At 35.2% G+C, this 20,842-nt stretch overlaps 1 protein-coding gene across 11 annotated transcripts in view; it reads right to left on the bottom strand.

Annotated features, from left to right (window-relative positions):
- The window catches only part of QKI (QKI, KH domain containing RNA binding), a 156,654-nt gene that overhangs the window by 59,739 nt on the left and 76,073 nt on the right, over positions 1–20,842 (bottom strand). For 7 of the 11 annotated variants that reach the window (XR_001874555.1, XM_017813676.1, XM_017813682.1 and 4 more), the window contains exon 4: positions 10,035–10,085. The exons of the other annotated variants lie outside the window; for them this stretch is intronic. Coding sequence is in view for 6 of the 7 variants with exons in the window: in XM_017813676.1 (XP_017669165.1) it covers positions 10,035–10,085 (51 nt within the window). In the remaining variant the exon portion in view is untranslated. The remainder of the gene's footprint in view (positions 1–10,034; positions 10,086–20,842) is intronic. 11 annotated transcript variants of the gene reach the window in all.

Raw genomic sequence — 20,842 nt, forward strand, 5'->3', positions numbered from 1 at the left:
GAGCTGATCCGACCCTTGTGATCTGCTGACAGAAGAGGAAGCCCCTGTCACCACCCCAGCTGGCACACTCACGCCCCCTGCTCTGCAGGGCTGTGGCTGCTCCGGAGAGCAGAGCCAGCAGAAACTCCCTGTCACAACGGGTAAGTTTCCATGAAACAGGCAACAGGACTGCATCTCTCCTCAGGATTTTCTTCTTGCATATTTGTCTCAAGTTGTGTCAGTGTGTAAAATAAGATTTGTGGAACAAGCTGTATTGTCGAGTGCTATCAAAACCCAGGAGCCTGTTAACACTGAATATTTCACTGTTGTGGGATGAAAGTAAAAGAGTTTTGTATGCATTGGTATCCTCAGGGAAATAAATGAGAATTTAGGACGCGAAATGCATAGCATAAACTCAATACCTGGATATATTTGTTAGAGAGGAATGCAATTTTTAATACTGACACTTAAAATTACCATGAAATATCAAATGTTACCCAGTCAGAGGAGTGAGACTGTTAATTTCTCTGGGTTTGGACTACTTATAAGTTTTAACATTTTAACTTCACCAGTATTCCTGGTGTAGCAAATTTCATATGAAGATAGAGTTACACTGAGATCCAAGTATGATTTTATTCCCCTACAGAAAAGGGAACAAGCAGTATGAAGCATTTCACAATACTATGATTCCTTTTACACACTGACCACTTGCTAAAGAAATATCAAATTCCCTCAAAAGATAATGAAATACCAATAAATCCTGAATGCAAGTCTTTTTAAATCAGAGTTAGCTTCAGATGGCTTTTTGAAGGGAAGTATCTCCACACTCTGAATCTCAAGGTACAAAAGACATTTTTAAATGAACGCTTAGACCAACAAAACCCAATCTGTGACAGTGGACACATTCCTCAGAGCATTCTCTGATCAGGCAATACAGACAGTAAGTGTACTTCAACTCACGACTCAAGTCCATTCTTTATCAGTCACTAATGAAATTAACTTCAAAATAATCTGCAACTGTTCTAAAATCTCTTCTGCATAAACCTATTTGCCTCTGAGTTTATGAGCATTATAAATCACTATGAAGCTCATTCTACTGCTCAGTTTTTGATGGAGAAAGGTTGAAAAAAAGAAAGTATTCTTTTATATGCCTTATTATCAAACAGCACGTATGTATCATGCACAGATAGTAAATTACTCAATTTACATAGTCTTAACGTACTTTAGAATTTTTATTTTACCAATAATTAACAGGATGCTCAAAATAGAAAGTATATCTAGAATAGATCAGGTTTTATGAACATAAAAAGGTATTTATTTTAAAGTATGACCAACATGCCACAAAATAATATTTCACTATATAGTACTATTAAATTTAGTCTTTTAAGTACATTAAGATTCTTTTGCATATCTCAGTTTTTATTTAAGCAGTATTCCAGCTGTATTATATTTTAATTTACCACTGTATTTCCTTCTCCCCAGGAAGAAGACTAGTAAACCAAGGTACTAGCCTTGCTAATGCATACCTCTGTTCCACCTGAAAACTTACCAAGGTGTCCAAAACTCTTCTAAAGTACATGCTGACAGGAAAAACAGTCTTAATTAAACTGAAATCTGATGCCTCTTTTTCATCTGGGATTCTCAAACTAGGAGATCTGAAAGTGTTGACATGTTGACATCCAAAAGTATCTAATCTAATACACTTTCCAGAACTAACTCAAGGCATGTCAACTTCAAGAAATTTGCTTGAAGAAAGAAGCTGCAACTGCAAGAAAATGCAACCTAACAATCCAGTGGCTTGTACACTGGTCCAGGAAATTAGCATCAAGATCCTAGTACTGCCTCAGGCAAATAGGCATCCACATCACCAGGCTGACATTCCAGGAGTGCCCTAACATCATGCCGAAGAAACACACAAGGAAGTGCTTTCTACTTTGCCCTTTATGAAAGCAAATCACTGCCCAGGAGGTGAGGAAAAAAAAAAAAAAGGAGGCATCCCTAGCCCAGTGATACAGGACTTCATCAGGAGTTGGGTTCCTGTGTTTTTTCTTAGGACTGGAGCCTTTTTGCAGTTGTAAATAATTAAATAAAACATATAAACAGCATGCTGAGGTGAACCTTCATTTATAACTTCAAGGTAAGCCTCCTAGTTTTTCCTTTTTCCATTCCTACAAAACTTTTACTTTCATCTGTACAATGAACACAAATGGTGGAAAGCTTCAAAAGCACCTGTGGTTTAATGATTTGGGAACTTAGGGGAAACACCTGAACAGTGGTTTCACATTTCTGAACGCTTATTTTTTACAGTGAAGTGCTACCATTATTCCTCAACTGTATTTAAGGGGACAACCCCCCCCCCATTTACTCAATGGTTTCTCAGTCTTCTAGTATACACAGTAAAGTGCTTCCAAATATTTCTTTAGGTGATTTTTTTAATAGTTAAAAAGAAAACAAGCAAACAAACAAAAAACCAAACACCCTAACCCCAAAACACTGTTCTTAATTTCAATTTGGACTACCTTTTACAGCATGCTGAATTTGGAAAACTGCACTCTGTGTAGTACTAGCCACTAGCACTTGGCCAAGTAAAAACCATAAAATAAATTATATTTTTGTATTCAACGGATAACATGTTCAGCTCTTAGGCCAACAGTATAATTTTACAAGTTTTAAAACATTTTTTTCCTCTTCTGAAGTACTGTCATGTAACTTTCATCAACAGTAGCTACTGCACATAATTGTGGCATCTGTCTTTACTGAATTTCAACCATTTTTATTTCTCTATTCCATGTTTTATTTCCTCTCTGCCTTGCTTAGACTTGATTGCTGCTTTGCATAGCAAACCTGGTCAGTGCATAAACATTCTCTATATCAATAATTTGAGCTCAGTGTTAAATTCATCCATTTCTCAAATTAAACTCAATCTCAAACACCTGTGGATCCTGCTCTTTTATGACTGCTCTACATATAAGCAAAGCTGAACAAACCGTAAGGGTTAAGAAGTATCAAAATAAAACCACGCTTTTCTTCAAGTGCTATTCCTGCTTAATCTAAACATGAATTCCAGCAATTTTCACTCATTTATGTTAAAAGTCTAAGAAGCAGACAAAACTACAATAATTAATACATAATTTGTGATTTTTTTTTATAATTAAGAATAAATAACTGGAGTTTTTTCCAAACTAAATTTACCTACCTGTTAAAAAAAAGGAGGGGAAAGAAACAGAAAGAGGAGAAAAAAAATGTAAGTGACCTTTGGGAAGTACTGGAATAAACAGCTGCTGACAACCTGCATTTTAATGCCAACATATCAACACTTCTATTTTCTTCATCTTGTTTTGCCTGTCACTTCCAGAGTCCAGCAATTCAGACTTTGCTTGAAAATCCAACCATTTTGCTTTTAGTATTTCCTCAACGAGGAGTTGCACATATATGCTCTCACATACGTGTATGTGTGTGTGTGTATATATGTGTGTGTGTATATATATGTGCATATATATAGATAGATAGATATGAAAGATGTATCAATACGGATTCCTCTGCATAAATTTTGGTGAAGGTCTTAAGACAGTATATTGAAAAGACAACTCTGTGAAATTGCAATATACTCACGCCAACCCATTGGGTTTTTAGTTACAAAATAACTGTAAGCTTCTGAGAGAAAATTATTCTTCCCCATTTTCCCATGCTTTTAAAATTTACAGTAATACACAATTACTAACCTTCTTGAAAACCTTTTCAGAAACTGCTTAAGACTCAGTAAGAAAACCTCCAAATCTTTGTATAAAAGTATACAAAGATGTTGCTACAGAATATTTTTAACAAAAACTTAAATTGAACATGTTTAACATAACCTCAGCGTGCCAAGACAGTTGGGAATTACCACCTCGTAGCCCACAATGTAATAGACAAGCTTCAGACAGTTAAACTGCACAAAAGCTAAATTTAAGAAAATAAAAAAGAAAATTCTTCCCTATTCCAGCCCCCCAAAAAAAAACCTGAAGAAAAAAATAGCAAGTTTACAGGTTTTACTTTTCATAAGTATAAAAAAGGCTAAGTGACCTCAGTTTAAGAATATGAACAGTTACTACTGTTTCTTTAAAATCAGATGACTTGTAACGTAAAATAAAATTACTTTTATAGTAATATGTTGTTAACTTTACTTTAGGGCATTGGGATCTTTAGGTTTTTACTATTTGTCAAAGCAATGAAAATAAGATACTCATGACTCAAACCAAACATACTTAGGTAGTAGCTAAGTTTCAAATAACTCAAATAACTTCCCAAGCCATAAAGAAACTGCTTTGTTCAGAGAAATGAAAAAAAATTAAAAGAGGTAAAACAAACATTCAGCACCGCTGATTTTTTTAGATTGGTTCAGGGGCACACGGGGGAGGGGCAAGGGTATATAACTTCAATACTTGAACCAGTGTCACTTTGCCAATAGTACTTCACATCTGGGCTACAAGAATGCAGCCAAATGCAAGAAAGAGACCATGCACAGAAAAGCAAAGCTGTTTTTACTGCCAGGGCCAGGCTGACATGGTTGCAATGCCAGAGCTTTAGATCAAAACCTGTATCCTGAAATGTCTGAGAATGGTTCTTTCTGTTTTGAATGTGTAAGCAAATGATAACTGAGTTTTGACAAGAACAGGCAGAGTCAAACTGGAAAAAACAGGGCGAGGGGGAGGTAAGTAATCAATGTTACCACAGCTCTCATGCATAAGCAGAAGTGCTTTGTGGAATCCTGACCTCAATGAACAATAGTGTATCAAGTATTTATATGATAATACCTAGTATTTCTCTTATTTCCCCTTTCTTGTTTCAGTCCTTGAGATGAATCTTCCTTGAAGATTTCCTCAAAGATGCATAATGAAGACCAGGTGTCTGAATCTCTCCTGCTTCCTGCAGGTCTGCCAGGAAGACTCAAGTGCCTAGGCAGCTAAATGCTACCCTGAATATTTAGATTCACAGCACCTCTTATGCCAGCGAGAAAACACAGCACTAAACATAAACCAGACTTTTTCATAAGCAGTTGCTTAAATGAATATTGACAACTTTAGACACAATGTCTGTGCTTATAATTAGAACACTGATCTTGCATAGTCACATCAGAGAAACTGTCTCAAATCCCAAGAGAGAACTATTCTGTTTTCTTGCATAGAAGTGTTTCTTCTGTAGATTTCAGTATGGCACAGCTGGAATGCTAACTGCTCACTCCCACCAAGAGAAGTGGGTCCATTCCTTTGTCCTTCCCTCTTCCTTGCCACTGGGGCCTTACAAAGCCAGTTCACACAGCAGCAAACTACTGCTGTCAGATTACGTTTTGCCTGTTTAGCAGGCTGAACTGGCTCAGTGACATATTCCTCAAGTAGCAGGCTGAGCACAAAGGAGGGCGCAGGCATGACTCCCTCTGAAGAAAGTTGCCAGCCACCAGTTACAACCTCTGCCAGGCTTCACAGCAGCCCAGCCAGTCCCAACAGGGGGTGAGGATGGGGAGCCCCATGCTCTTGACTGCTCAATGGACAGGTTGGGACTTATTAGTGCCACTTACAGCAAATGTAATCTTACTGTAATACATAAATTGCTGTTTTGAAGTTAAGTATTCTGAAAACTCAGTTTCCACTCCCAATTAGGTGTGAAACCAATCAGCACCTTTCACTTCCAATGTTATGTCTCAGTTGCCTCCCTGAGAAATAAGCATTCTGTGTCCCATGTATTTAAGGAAGGGCGTGTCAAAGAAAAAAACCTAGTCACTCACAGCATACTCAAAAAAAAATAAAATTCATGTAGACAAAAAGGTCATAACCAGCAACTCTAATTCTGGCATCTTCCTATTTGAATACACAATCTCAACACTCTTCTTAAAAATGTGTAATTTCACAGGAGATGTCAGCTGGGTTTCAGCAGCCCTGCTTCCCCTCTTCATCATACAGCAGGACTAATGCTGCCCTATTACATAAGACTCTTTGTTTTAAGGCTTTTGTAATCTCTTAGGAGTGCTTTCCACTAACGAATTACATAATTAATATGTCACTCAGTTATTCACTCTCATTTCTTTACACAGTGATTTCTCCCACAGTACCGTGTTCTGAATATTCAGATTTTTAGAAGCATTAGAAGAACACCTTGCCTTTTAGGTTAGAGAGGAACGAGACCAAAAATGATGCTCCAAGTTAATTATGCAGTCAGCAGGTCTCCTGAAACTCTGTTACAGAAGGGCTTTATCTTAGTGACCAGGTACTCTTAAGCAGAGCCCACGGTTCTTACTCCAGTGACTAAGACAGGATGGTTAGTGGACCCCTCTATAGTCCGTGAGTGTTTTGGAGAAGACAGTCAAATTCTTTGGTTAACGTAACAATTTTCCACAGAATATTGCTATTAAACAGACATCATGCTACAAGGTGGCATAAGTTCACAGCATGTTACCAAACATATTGTGTTGCCCAGACAGGGCAAGATGTTCTTTACCAGTTTGAAACTACTGAAAAGCTAAATTTCATGGTCATTCTAATCCATGGAGTAACTCATGGGCTCTATAGGTAGAAAGCTCACCAGTTAATTGGAATGTTTTTATTCAGGTTGAGTCTCCATTCACACAGGTTTTCTGGTTGGATTTGCTTTTTGGTTTTTCCACATTTTCTTTTTTTGTTGTTGTTTGGGGGGGGTTGTGGGTGTTGGGGTTTTTGGGGGTTTTTTTTATTTGTTTGTTTGTTTTGTTTGTTTGTGTTTTTTTCTTTTCTTTCTGGTTTCAGGAAAGGGCTCTGTGAGCTTTATGTTTCGTATTCATACTATGTTAATACTTCTAAGCAGTGCAAAAACTGTAGTGTAGTTTGTTGTCCATGATTTATTTTTTTCTTCAACACTGACCCACAATCAAGTAGTATAACACTGAGTAGAACAAGGAATATAGCATTTTATATACCTATTCATCACTGCTAATACTGTTAGATTTTAACACATTTAATAGTAACAGTCTAGCCTTAATTATTATCTCCATTCTCTTTTTTTTTTATTTGCTAAACTATTAGAACACTGAGTTCACTCTTAAACTATAACAATTTACTCTTACAGTGATTACACAATCATATGTTTAATATATCTTTGGTTTTAATCATTTCACTCCCTCCTGAAATAGTTCCATTCTCTCTAAACTCAGTTGGAACAAACCTATTTGTAAACAAACCACCTGAACAACAGCTCAAGACAGATGGAAAGTATCAGGGCAAGATCCTAATGCAAATTGAATAAACTAACTTCTACTTAAAAAAATAAATGAAATGTTGTTAGAAACAATACAGAAAACTCAAAATTTGCCACTGAGTACATAACTGACAATTAATATTGGCTAACAAACTAAAGTTGAGTCCTTGAAAGAACTCAGAACCAATGCCTCGAATAGTCTCAGCATACATGCTTCCCTTATATTTATGTAACCTTGTACACAGTCTCTAATTACACTTTTATTGCAGCAGTTGCCTCAAATCCTTGCTACAATTACATGGGATTTGACACACCCAAGCTACTACCTAGATAACTCAAAGTGTGACCACTGTTCCAAACCTTCTTTACAACCAATTTCATGCAACAATTCTATTGATTATAATGACTGCAGAATTAGGAGTATCCAGCATGTTCTCAAGGGTAGATTAAAATGTAATAATAGTCTTGCCACTAAAAGACTGTATAGCTGAGTGCCAGCCTGGCACTGATATTCGATGGCTCTTGAGAATACTGCTGATAATATATTAGGGAAGCCTTTCCTACAGTAATGATGGATATTTAGGATCAGTATCGCTCTTTATCTCTCAGGTGACATCAATCCAGTGATTTAAAAAAACCAACCAACCAAAAAAGAACAACACAACCGACAAAAAACTCCAGTCTTTACACCTTCTACACATAATGAGCTGAAACTCATAATTCTTTTAGTTAAGTTAAAATACTATACACTTCCATCAGCTCTTTATATAGTATCTGTGCAACACATTTAAAATAAAACCCTTGTGAAATTATTGAAATAAATAATTTCCATAAAGGAGTAATTATGGAAATTCTGTTCACTTTTTGAATTGGAAAACAAAGTGTAATAAAATCCCTGTTCATTATGTAAACACAAAAGAAAGTGAAAGCTATTAATAATTTTGATTCAAAGTCAAATATCACAATATTTACATATATACCGGTTTTAGGAGAAAATGTCTAAATATGCATCCTTCAAGATCCCGTTCAATTAGCAGTCCTACAACTGCTGTTTAGGAGACAATATCATCCTTCGAAAAAGACATCTGTTCTCATGTACTTTTTGAGTCCCACAGATTCTGGTAAAATGTACAGAAATGTAATTTTTAAAAAGCTCATTAAATAGTGAATTTGCTGACATCTTCATTTGCATCATTTTGAGTTAAACTGAGTATGCAAACTAAGATCTATTATTAACCAAATTATCACAGCTCTATTGCAAGTCTCCATAATATGAAAAATTAAGACTTACGAAAAATTTCAAATTCCCCTTTTTCAACACAGTGCCACATGGGTAGATCTAGCCATTTCCCTCAGCTACCAAAGATATTAATGAAGAGAGAAGTATTATGAATAAATACTGGACAGATTAAAAGAACCAAACAGACTGTCGTTATAGTATAAAGCTGCAGAAGCAAAGCAAATCCTTGATGGGTTAACAGAGTCTGAAGGTATTTAAAAGCAAGTAAGTTCTAACAGATTCCAGTACATTATTAGAGACATGCAAAAGTTATTAAAAAAAAATTAACTGCTTCTACTCTTCAGAAGACAAGTTCCAAGGTTTTTTGTTAAAATGTCTATTATATACATTTTCAGATTGCACGCTTATCTGCCCACACAAAGTCAATTAATGTACTTTTGAATTACAAATGCTGAAGATGGTAAGACTGGGTAAAAAAGGTAATTATGTGCATGCCTTTCTTATGTTCTACAATGGTTTCATCCATCTTCAAAAATAAGACAGCATTGTACATGAATTGAGGACAAGAATAATTCCATACTTTGCTAACATCCTAGACAGGAAGGTAACTTCCTTCATTCTAAATGTTTCCTGTGCTTCAGAAAAGCACAAGCATAACCAATTTTCTTCAAAATGTATTTCCAACAGATGACAAAGATTTACTGCCAACTGACAGGTGCTGACCTCCCACTTCCAGACCTGGCCACTATTTTTTCCCCATCCTCTCCCTTCTCAAAATGGCACAGCTATTTATTTGGGTCAATACAGCTCGTTAAGTAGGAAATTTTTTTATTTCACTGAACTATTCTCTCACATTAGCTGACCAAAGTCTAGCTTCTTTCCTGTTCCCACTGTAACGCTCTAACATTTGTTTCCACCTCCCAAAAGAGAAGTTGAGTGAAACTCTCAAATATGTGCAATCCTCTATTGTTATGAAACAATGCAAACTGTCTGGTTTTATTCACGATAAGGGATAGAAAGGCCCCAAAAAATTTCAGCAAAACAGATCGACAGTTCCTTCCTGTACCTCCCATACAACTCTTAAATGATGTGACACCTTCAGAAGAAACTCAACATGAGCTCTCAGAAATGTCCCTAGCAGAGAAATAGATACAGGTTTAGTACCAGTACATAAGAGCTTATTAAAATGTCCTTAGTAAGAATGCCAAAGAGATGATTTGAACACCAGCAGTCGGAGGTAGGAAACATTAGACACTGTTTAATTTTTTTTTTTTAGAAAAAAAAAAATCACTATCATGGACCACCCAACACAATTTACATTTTGAAGATAGGTTCAAAAGAAAAAACTTCAACAACTATTGTCACAAAAATCTTACCAATATTAAACTTGCGTATTTTTGCAGCAGTTAGATATTACAACAGTGTGTAACTGATGTGAAGCCTGTCAATAATCAATGAAAGTTTAATTATAGTTTTCCTCATGTACAATCATACAAAGCCACTTAGGGAACAGGAAGGGGCTGAGATTCTTTTTCAGCCAGGGTCTCCTCAAATAGTAGGTGATTTGCAAAAACTTACTGGAATGTTTCCAAGAAGTAAAACATTTACTTGCCTCTACCTCCAAAACTGCTGGATCATGGCTGTCTCTGCTCTTAAAGGAGACCTGAAAAGCAAAAAAAAATTGGGCTTGTGCCCTATTTTGCTTCTTTAAGATGTTTGAGAGGCATGAAGAGTTGGAATTAAGGTTTGTTGAGGGGGGGGTTGTTTTTTTTTTCCCCCTATGATGGACATAAATTATCCCTTCTTGTTTACTTGAGACTGAAATTTCAAGAAGCCATAATAGAAGACAACCTAGTTAAGGAAAAACAATGCAAGAATCAACAGAATCTAAATCACAGAAGAAAGAACAAACTTCATTTTTTTGTCCCCTCACCCCCACTTCCTTCAAGTTCTCCCTCATTTGAATGATGAATAACGCAAAAATCCCTCTCCAGAGTTAAGTATTCTTGCAGTACCACTACTAGTGGTGCTGGTGATTTGCACACATATTTATGATTTAACATTATGCATGCTAAAGAAAAAAAAAAGGTGGGGAAAATCAATTAGAAATTTGATTGAGTTTGTATTTTAAAATTCTAAGATAAAATGCAATAGAGGAAAAAAACTCAAGATTCTTTATGTTTCAAAACAGGAAAATAAGTAGAAAAATAACCCTTAGGAGTTCTCTGCTAATGGAAAAGAGAAAAACCCACAAGCTGGCTAGCTATAAAAGGGAGACACACAAGACTTCCTCTTCCACTACTAACATGGCCTGTAAGGTAGTTCATACATATGCTATAGTGATGCAGTTATAAAAGCAGCTGTAGTGTTTTTTCCTAAAAAAATAGCATATTACATCTTATAGCTCAAGGCTCATTTAAAAGTAAAATAAAATTAAAAGTCAAATTTATACCAGATGCAAATTAGCAAGGAGGATAGTTTATTTTAACTAATGTCCATTACTGTTGGGGCAACTAAACTAGCTCATTAATTTTAAGCGAGATGGAACAGTATCATGTAATCCATTCAAAAAATTGTTCAAAGCCTCTCTTCCTTCCACCCACGCTTCAACTATGTATTTACTAGATCAGAAAAAGGAAAGTCAAATTTATTTTTTGTAAAAAGAGAAATTAAAGATGTTGCTTATGAAAAAGTGCAATCATCAAGAAAAGCAAAAGCATAATGCCTAAAAATAAGAAAAATATACCCAAAGTACATCCTTAGAACACTATTTAAACACATTATTTAAATTCTCATAAACTTTATATCACAGAAAAACTATACTCAAACAGTACAGGGTTATAGTCAATGTTTTAAGTCGAATCAGTGAACTGGCTGAAGTTCCTCATCATTCATGTTCATACATGGAATGTGATCCAATATTAGACAGGCCAAAGACCTGAACATCTTTACCTTAGGTCTATTACTCAACTCAAATCTCTATTTCCAACAATTATAATGTTACTTCTCCAGTTGCAACAGCCAAAAGGCACCAATTCAAACAATACTGGTACCTAATTAAATGCTCCAGTGGCATAATTCAAAGGGGGGTTACTTTGGATTGTAGTATTTTGGGACAGCTGGTTTGTGTTTTGGGGTTTTTTTGGTATTTTTTGGTTTTGCTTTTTTTTGGTTGGTTGGGGGAGGCATGCTTGGTGTTTTGGTTCTTTCCCCTCCATATATACAACTATAAACAGGGAATGGAATTATATAAAAAGAGGAAAAAAGGAACATTCGAAAAAAATAATAAAAAATAAATCAAAATTAAGAAAAACAAGTTTAGTTCAGAAGGAGACTTAGAGGTCTAGAAAGCATCAGATTCTAGAATCATACACAAGACTGTACCAAACTTACAGAAAAAAAAAATTCACAAAATTATACTCTTTTCTCCTTTCTGTTGAACAAAAACTGTTTTCATCAAAACCTTTTCTACTTTTCTTGAAATTTATGGTGACATAGCAAATGAAGTTAAAGTGAAAACATTGTAATGCAGACATTCATGTATCTCATATCATCGGATGTGATGGTGAAGTTTAACTCTGCAAGTTGAGTCCATTTAACAACCAGCTGTCACTGAAAATAGCAGTCCTGACTCTGCTACTTCCACGGAACTGCCCCTGCTGCTTAGACAATTGTGCAGGGACCAACTAAATAAACTCACAGACTCAGCTGACTCCTGAGGATGCACATGAAACAGTAGGAAGAGATGTCCTAAGGCTCTTAATGGGAACTGACCATTAGATCAATCCAAACATAGTGCCGTATCACTCACAGAAAACCTTCAATAATTTGCAACAGCAAGAAGATTTCGTCCTTTGAGGACTACTAATATGATAAGCTTACAGAGCTCAGGCATTACTCCGCTTAAGAGTCTGTGAGCCTCTTCAATCCTGCATAATTTGACGAAAACTTAAGTAAAGACATTATGAATTGAATTCTAATTGAAGGAGATATGTGGTTATTTCAATATTCACTATGTCACCTTTATAAAGAAAAGCGTATTTATATTGTGTAGAATTCACTTTAAGTTTACTAAACATATGAATGACACAAAAAATCTTAGTTATTTTTAAAATAATATTTTTAATACTCTTTTTACTATGCAACATCCTTTGGATGCAACACTTCTGCCTATGCAACTACTTCATACAAAGTATTAAATCCCATTTAAATGTTATGGAACAGAAGTGACTGACTTTTGAAAAAAAATGGAAATTAAATCACAGTATCCCAACTACCAGTTGCAATGCTGTTCTCCACAGGAATCTGAAAGAAATTAATCTTCTGCTGTAATTTATAAACAATGCCTAGACCATATACTCAAACTTCCTGCTGCAAAATCATATGGTCTCACAGAGGAAGGCACTTTTCACAAAAAAGTGCTCGTGTAAGTCAGAAAAATCATCAGCAAAATGGTTTTTTTTTAGGGTTTATAGGGTTTTTTCCCCTCTGTTAGTACAGCATGTTTTAACTATTTAACGAACTACAGTAACACTAAACAAAAGTAAAAACAAAGTTTTCAGTGCTAGTCATGCTCAGCCAAGCATATACAGTATAAGCTGCATATCCTCCCTACCCTGCAGCTAGGGTTAATAAGATTTATTCCACTTTTTTATGTAGAACGTCACATTCTTCTAATGGGGACAAAAAAGTCTGAAAGTGACTGCAATAACGTTTTAGTGACTGACTTAGTACACAGCATGCAATTACTTAACACACTAGCACTCAAGCTTCACAAGGCAAGCAAGGCAGTTGCAGTGTATGCCAAGTGAAAAGCAGGCACAGCTCATCAGCTATGAAAAAGTTAAAGCAGATTAACAGGAAAAAAAATACACAGACAAATCCATGCATGAACAAAAACTTAAAAAAACATGAGGTGTCTCAAAGCAAGATGTGATGTTTTTATTTTGGCACTTAAATGTATATAAACTGTTTTAACAACTTGCTCTAACATAATACAACACGCAGGATAACAAATCTATTAAGAGTTTTAAAATACTGCCCCAGTTTAAGCAGGAGATGTTCCTCCAATTTGATACTCTGAAGATACCAGCAAATAACCTCTTAAATCTGATCATCAAATAGTACATAAAAATACTACAAAGTTTCAAAAACACAGGCATGCAAACTGTTTTTCCACTATACCTACATAAGTATAGGCACTAAGAAAATAAAGAATTAAACTAGGAAAGAAAGTCTGCATTGTATATATTCACCAAGAGTCCAAAGGGTAGCTGAATTACCTCTGAAGAAGCATATAACACCCGAAACTCCAAGTATAGTAATTACTAGTACAAAGCGCCACAGTGAGCTTGTCATTTTGTGCATTTGAAATATTTCCCTTCCATAAGGCAATAAGCCTGGGGGGTTTTTTGTGGTATGTTGACAACCACACAGTCCAAGGATACCGAAATCCACTCACTCTGCAAGTTTTGTATGTCCTAATATTCACCGCCCTCCGCCATGTAATTATATAGCTCTTAATACTATAACCATTGTAACCACTGGAATGAAGATAGAGTGAACAGACTAGAATTCAAATATCTAGTCTGATACATATGAAAAATTTCAGTTGCAGAAAGCAAGAAACTGTTTATCATCACCAAAAATGTACTTTCAAAAATCACAAATAAATGGGCATATATCAATATTTTTAGGGGGGGGGGGAAATCCTTTTGATACTGTTATCACAATTTTGCGGAGACTTAACACCTTGTTCTCAGTTCCCCCATGATCCCTCAGAGCTGATCTTGTTCATCTCATTAAACCTGCTGCAGAACCGCATTTCCTGCTGTCTGTGTAGTATGATTGTGCCTCGCCTACTTTTTCACAGTCCTTGAAGAATCTCAAATTTGTACTTAATGTACATACACACAAAAAAAAGAGAAAATATTCTACACGACTGAAATGTTAGTTCTCTGAGATTAAATGTAGACAAACCATACTGGAATCCCAAAATTTTAGCCTGATCCTCACCTATAAGCTATTTTCATTTTAATATATAGGAATGTACAAAGTCCATGATTCATAACACCAGACACAGATAAAAAAGCCCCAAACACATAAAATGCAACTTGATTGTAGAATTGTTACAGTTCAGTACTATACACACACACACACACAAAAAATATATATATATATATATATATATATATATATTCTGTATATCTTGCCCATTATCCTTCTTTTTATACTTAAGCTTAACTTCAAGTCATTTTTTTCCCAATTTCAGAGACTTTGACCAGAAGAAATAGTCGGGATTATTTAATCTGGCCTCCTACATATCATAGGCCATTACTTCTCAACAGAAAATAACTGCTCTGATAGTAATCATTAAAAATTGGTTGAGAGTGCATCCAAGGTCCTCATAACTTGACTCTGCTATATGTGGAATTAAAGTTTGTTTCTAGATGGATTTGTCACATTTTCTTGACAAGAATTCTCAACAACTCAAAATCTGATTTAAAAAAAATTCTTAGCTTTGAGGTACATATATACCAAGGGCTAACTGGTAAATTCTCCTTACTTTCTTTCACAGTCAATTTTGAATTTTTACCCCTTAATCACATTCTCAACTGTCCAAATGGCTAAGAAAAGGGAGAGAAGGGATAAAGAACATCAATATCACTGTTATCTACTTCAAAAAATCTTATGTAGTTGTGCTCAGAGTGACCTCATTAGAGACAATACTTCAAACACCAGATGCATGCAAATACATTGTTATGTAGCCAAAAAAATAAAAGTACAAATGTGAGACATGCTCTATAGGTCCCAACCATAAATAAAATATTGTTCACATTTTTAGATGCTGATCCTACATAGGCGAGATCTGAGCCTGCTAGAAATTATGATTCACTGTGTATATCTGCAATAAAACCAAGTTTTATGACATGCTTTCAGCAGGACTGTTTTCATCAGAGAGAAAAAAGCATGTTTAGCAGGTGTACATATATTTCAAATGACAAGTACCATCAACTCAGATTACAGGGGGAGATAAGGGGTCTGAATTTTCCTCACACGGTACATAAACCCTGTCAACAGGATGCTTAACAAACAATGTTCTTCTGGAGGACTACTTGCAGAACTAGAAGCTCTCAGCTTCTAGATTTTTAATATCCTAAAACTTCTTGGTAGAAGAAATTTAACCTTTTATTCAAAATTACTGAGATAGTAAGCTTTTCCTATTTGACCAAGTGTATGACTTTACACAACCATTTTTGTCCAGCTTTAATGAAATTAATGAAAAAATTGTCCATGAGGTGAGTGCAGAAAATTACTGGATTTGTGCATTCCAGCTAGCATTAAAAAAAAACAAAAAAAAAACCACAAAAAAACCCAACAAAACAAACAAAAAACCACACACACACCAAAAAAACCAGCAAAACCCAAACCATAGACTGGAAAAGAGAATTACCATTCAGTCTTAGACTTAGGAATCTCACTCTACTGCACAATCATAATATGGCAATTCCTCCCAAAAGTGACTGCAAGTCCTAGAGGAATAGTAAAGAACATAAAAGGAAAGGATGCTCATGCAAAAATGGTCTAGGAAAGGCAATTGCTAATGGAGGAAAAGTTCCTTTATTTTTCCACATTTTAACACTGTAAATAATTTCAACAAAGAATTTTTTTCCTCTCTGCAAGAAGATCTGAGTATCATAACATTATTTTAAAAATTCGTATATGAAAACAGGAAATTTCTCTAAAAGAAAATACATGAAAAAGTTCCTCAAAAATGTGACTGAAATGAAAAATAAAGGAAATGCTCAAAAAATTTTAGAAAATTTTTTTCAAGTAACCAAAGTCCATGAAACATAATCAGAACAATAGAATTTAAATAGAAAAATCTATGTCATAGTCTTGTTACATTTGCTTTACAGAGAACAAAAAGTAGAATATGTCCATTTAAGACTATTCGTTCTGGAAGATCACAGTCCTCAACTTTTTTAAAGGCTGGGATTTTATACTACATGCATGATTGCCAGAGGAAGCCTTACCAAACTAGCTTCAATATTAGAAAAACTATCTGTGGTTGGACAGTGTGGGTTGCAATACTCGCCTGTAAAGTGAAATGACTATTCAATGGGCACTTTTGATCATAGGAAGCCACCTAATCACTGCAGAACCTAATTCAAAATGGATGAACACTAGTTACACTAATACTGTACTGCAGCACTGCTACACCATGAAATAATTTTGCTAATCTGAATGCATGTCAAATTTGCACGCCTTTTTTTTTTTTACAGAGCAGAAGAAAGACAACTGGAAAAAAAAAACAGTTAAAGAAACAGAGATCATTCCCCTTCAAAATGTCAGATCATAAAACATCTTACCAAATTCTTATTTAATGCTTATCACCATTTACTTGCATGAAAGGGGAACAAATCTCCATTTACTGACTTAATGAATTACCTAAAGAAAATGTAACTAATAATCATGCTCTTAACTAAATACAATTAAATAATTTAATGAAATGTATCACTTCCTATGCCCAGAAAAACGTTTACTTCAAAAGAAAAGCAGACTACTTAAAAAAACATGCCATTTGTAAGATCTCATCTAAGAACGGCTTTCTACAGTTTTCTTTCTGAAAAATCATGATCAATTCACACAATTAAAAACTTTTTTTTCCTTAAGTGACTTTTCACCACAGTTTGCTTGTATCCCGTGAAGTTATCAAGTTCCACTACCAAATAAAATCTAGCATTCTGCTCTTTAAGAATGACACTATGTTTAAGCTTTTAACAAAACAAGAAAACCTTTCAAGTTTCCACACTTTATGAAGTCTTTTAAGATACTGTTTTATCTGTAATGATATTTGTTTGTGTAAGGTTATATATAAGACTAGTCATTACTGCTAGCCATTCAGTATGCACAGTATGCCTTCGGAACAGACTTTATTAATTGTGTCTAATTACTGCAGGCAACCAATCTTACTCTCTGCATGTGACCTCTATTCACCCAACAGTTGAAGCTCTGAAGTTCTACTTGAATTATCATGCATTGCCATATCCACTGAGCTCTTCAAAAGAACTTCGTGTACATGCTACAGTAATTACTCCTTTTCACTTACTGTTTCATATTTTTGGCCAAATTAGTCTAGCATCAAACATTCAGCTTTCACTCCAGAATAAAGCTGTTCAAGCTTGCTGAACAGACCTTTCAAACTTCATAAGGAAAGCAACCAAGCCATTCCTTAATTTCTGTGGATGAATGAAATAAAAAAAAACATTTAAGTGCTACTCTAACAATTTTATACCCTTTGTTACTGCCTACTGATTTAGTTTGTATATTCTCACTGTTAGAATATTCTTCAGCATTGGTATCTGAAGAAAACAAAGACTACTAAGTCTTCTGTGTTAACTTCCTTGCTTTACTCCTCCTTGTTATTTTTGTTTAGGTATGCAAAAAATAGATGCTACTTTGAGAAGCCTAAATCAGACTGCATTAGGAAACGTGCTTCAAAGAGACAGAGAAACTCAGTCAATAAATTTAATTTTAAAATACACTTTTTCTGACATGTGAGATATGTAAGATACCATGTCATGATACAATAAATTTTTAAAAAAATAGTGACATAAGGAGCTACAGCAAGAGATGCTTCACACAGAGGAATGACATGGAACAGGATAAGGACAGGGCAAGTGTCTCCCAAATGTATAACTTCAACATTGCAGTTAAGGGGTTTTCAATTCCACTATAGTGACTATCATTAAATTGCAAGATTAAAGAGTCACAAAGATTTAAAAAATTAATAAAATAACCAAAGCCCACCACACACTCACACCAAAAAAGACAAAACTTTACACTGTCCCTAGGTTCGTGAAAAAAACAAAGCCATCTTCAAACAGCTGAAAATATCCTGTTAATTTTCTTCACCTCATGTCTTCTCCACCAGATAAACGAGGGTATTATCACTGTTTAATACAAGTTTTAATTGAGTACTGTCACTGGTGGGAAGAAAAGTGTGGAACCACTATTTTCCATATCAAACAAAGCAGGTAATTAACAGCTATTCTGGCACAATCCCTTATCACCAAAATACACAACACTGTTAAGTTCTCTCAATGCCAATGCTTTGCTCCAACAAAGGAAAGCTGATGTTTCAGGGTCACATTCACTTCTTTAATACACAGGCATAAATTTACTGCTCAGTCAAACACCTATAATTAAACACAAGAAGAATATAATTCTAATATTCAAACAGGCTTGCATATGAGTGGGATATCTCCCCCTCTAAAGATGATTGCCTTTCATTTTTTAGTTTCAAGTAGCTACAGTTCACTTAGTTTTGATTACATAGCAATTAGATATGCAAATACAGAGATCTAAAAAATGCTTTTTCAAATGTCAGATTGTAAGCAATCAAGCTTATTCTTTTCTCCTGTACACACAAGCTATTCATTAAATAGCTATTGTCTTAAAAACATTCCGACAGATTGCCTTTATCACTGTTTTAGAAGCAAATGTGTAAGTGTGCATTACTTAGAACACAGCTCATCAGGGAATGAAACTGATCTTACAATTAATTTAATATATACATGATAGTGGATAACTAAGTATCATCTTTGGTCATTTTTCATGTTGTTATCAATATCAAAGCTCACTGCATCTTCAAATTAACCAAAACTCACTTTTTTGTATATTTAATGACAAATGTGTCAGTAATAAGTGTCACAGCTAAAGTTGCTGAATTGTTGAATGTCAATAATTTTTCACTGTCAATAGAAAATCCATTTGGAATAACTGATTATCCATGATTTTTTCACTATCTTAAAAATATATTTATATAAAGGAAGTCACTGTGAAATAGTGTGGTTAGTATAATTTTGGCAGGAATAACCATTTTGACACCCTGTCCTTTTTTTTGTTTTGTTTTTGGAAGGCCCACATATATGTTCTATTACAAGTGCAGACTTAGAACTTCTTATGCATCTAGACCACATATATGAGCTTGGTTCTTTGTGATAGATTTCACTGGTCCTCTAGAAGCAGCCCACAGTTTGAGATCCACTGAGCACTGGCTAAAATCGTGGGAAAGGATACTTGCCAGCAGCTCTAAGAGATCAAGAAAGAACTACTGCAAAATTATATGGTCTATAAAATATTGTTACCCACAACTATGGTCTGCCACTGACAGTTTGAAAGCTTGCTCTTGCAAAACTCTTAAATGCAAGAATAAAATGGGATGGGGGCAGGGGTTGGTTGGTTATTTCTCTTAAAAGATCACAAAATCACTTCCAAGCTAACAGGAGTGGAAGAAAGATCCCTAAAAGCAAGCCTGTGTGTTCAGTGACTCAGCTGTGCAGAAATGTACATTAACAAAGGAAGCCGAAACAGTTCTTTCCTCAGGCTGAGCTTTTAAGCCAGGTAAGTGAAGTAAATAAAATGCTTTCTTAGTTGATTCCATGATCGACAACCACTTCTTCAAGATGACCCTCAAAGGAGCACAGATCCTTTTTCCAGGTCAGGAGAGCAGCAAAAATTACAAGAGATGCCTAATTCACCAATCTGTTTAAAAACCTGAAAAAAATCAGTTTAGTTCTGCAGCCCAGCTGCAGATCCTGAAACATTCTGTCAAGTCAAATCCAAGAAAAAATTGGATATGCCTTTTAGAAGAACTGACATTTATGAACTAACAGGTGAATGTGTGACAAATTATTTTACATTTTGAGGGTCTTCAAATTTGCTTTTTTTTTTTTTTCTTTTCAATGTTCAATGTGATTTTCTTTCCTTCCTCTTGCAATACAGGAGTCTTACTTAACCAGCTAGTAGGGCAAAACTAGGCCTGTCAGCCTGCTGTTGCTGCCCATGCAATGTTTATGTTCCTTCTGTTGCTTCTTCCCTAAGGGTCACTATAAACAACTGTTTGAGCAGCAAATATAAGCTGTATATTTGAACTCCTACCCACTACAGCCTAATGTAAAGAATGATACAGCTGAAGGGAACCTGAATATTCCTTCCCAGTGGTGCCCCTGCAAACACTGCCTCATCTATTACATGGCTCTCCAAGGAAAATACTGGAAAAATCCTGTACCTACTACTGTGAAACACCAGGATCCAAAAAGCATACTCAAAATGCCAATTTCTGCATCTGGCAAGATTGGTGATACAGCATTGTCTAGTCAAATTCAATATACTTAATATTCTGACTTGCAAAACCAGCCAATTGAAAGTGGGTTTAACAGGAACAAGCAATATGCCGAATATGACTCATTTCAAATCACTACACTGTATTCTACCTGGCAGATTCTTCCACTATAAGTCATGAAAGATGGACTGAATTAGACTGCAAATAATAGATCTGAAGGCTGCAATAACCAAATAAAATCAGATTTCCTTAAGAGAACTGAAACACATAATCAATAGCATGTGTTTTCC

This window comes from Lepidothrix coronata, unplaced genomic scaffold (assembly GCF_001604755.1).
Source record: "Lepidothrix coronata isolate B3197 unplaced genomic scaffold, Lepidothrix_coronata-1.0 Scaffold42, whole genome shotgun sequence".
NCBI lineage: Eukaryota > Metazoa > Chordata > Aves > Passeriformes > Pipridae > Lepidothrix > Lepidothrix coronata.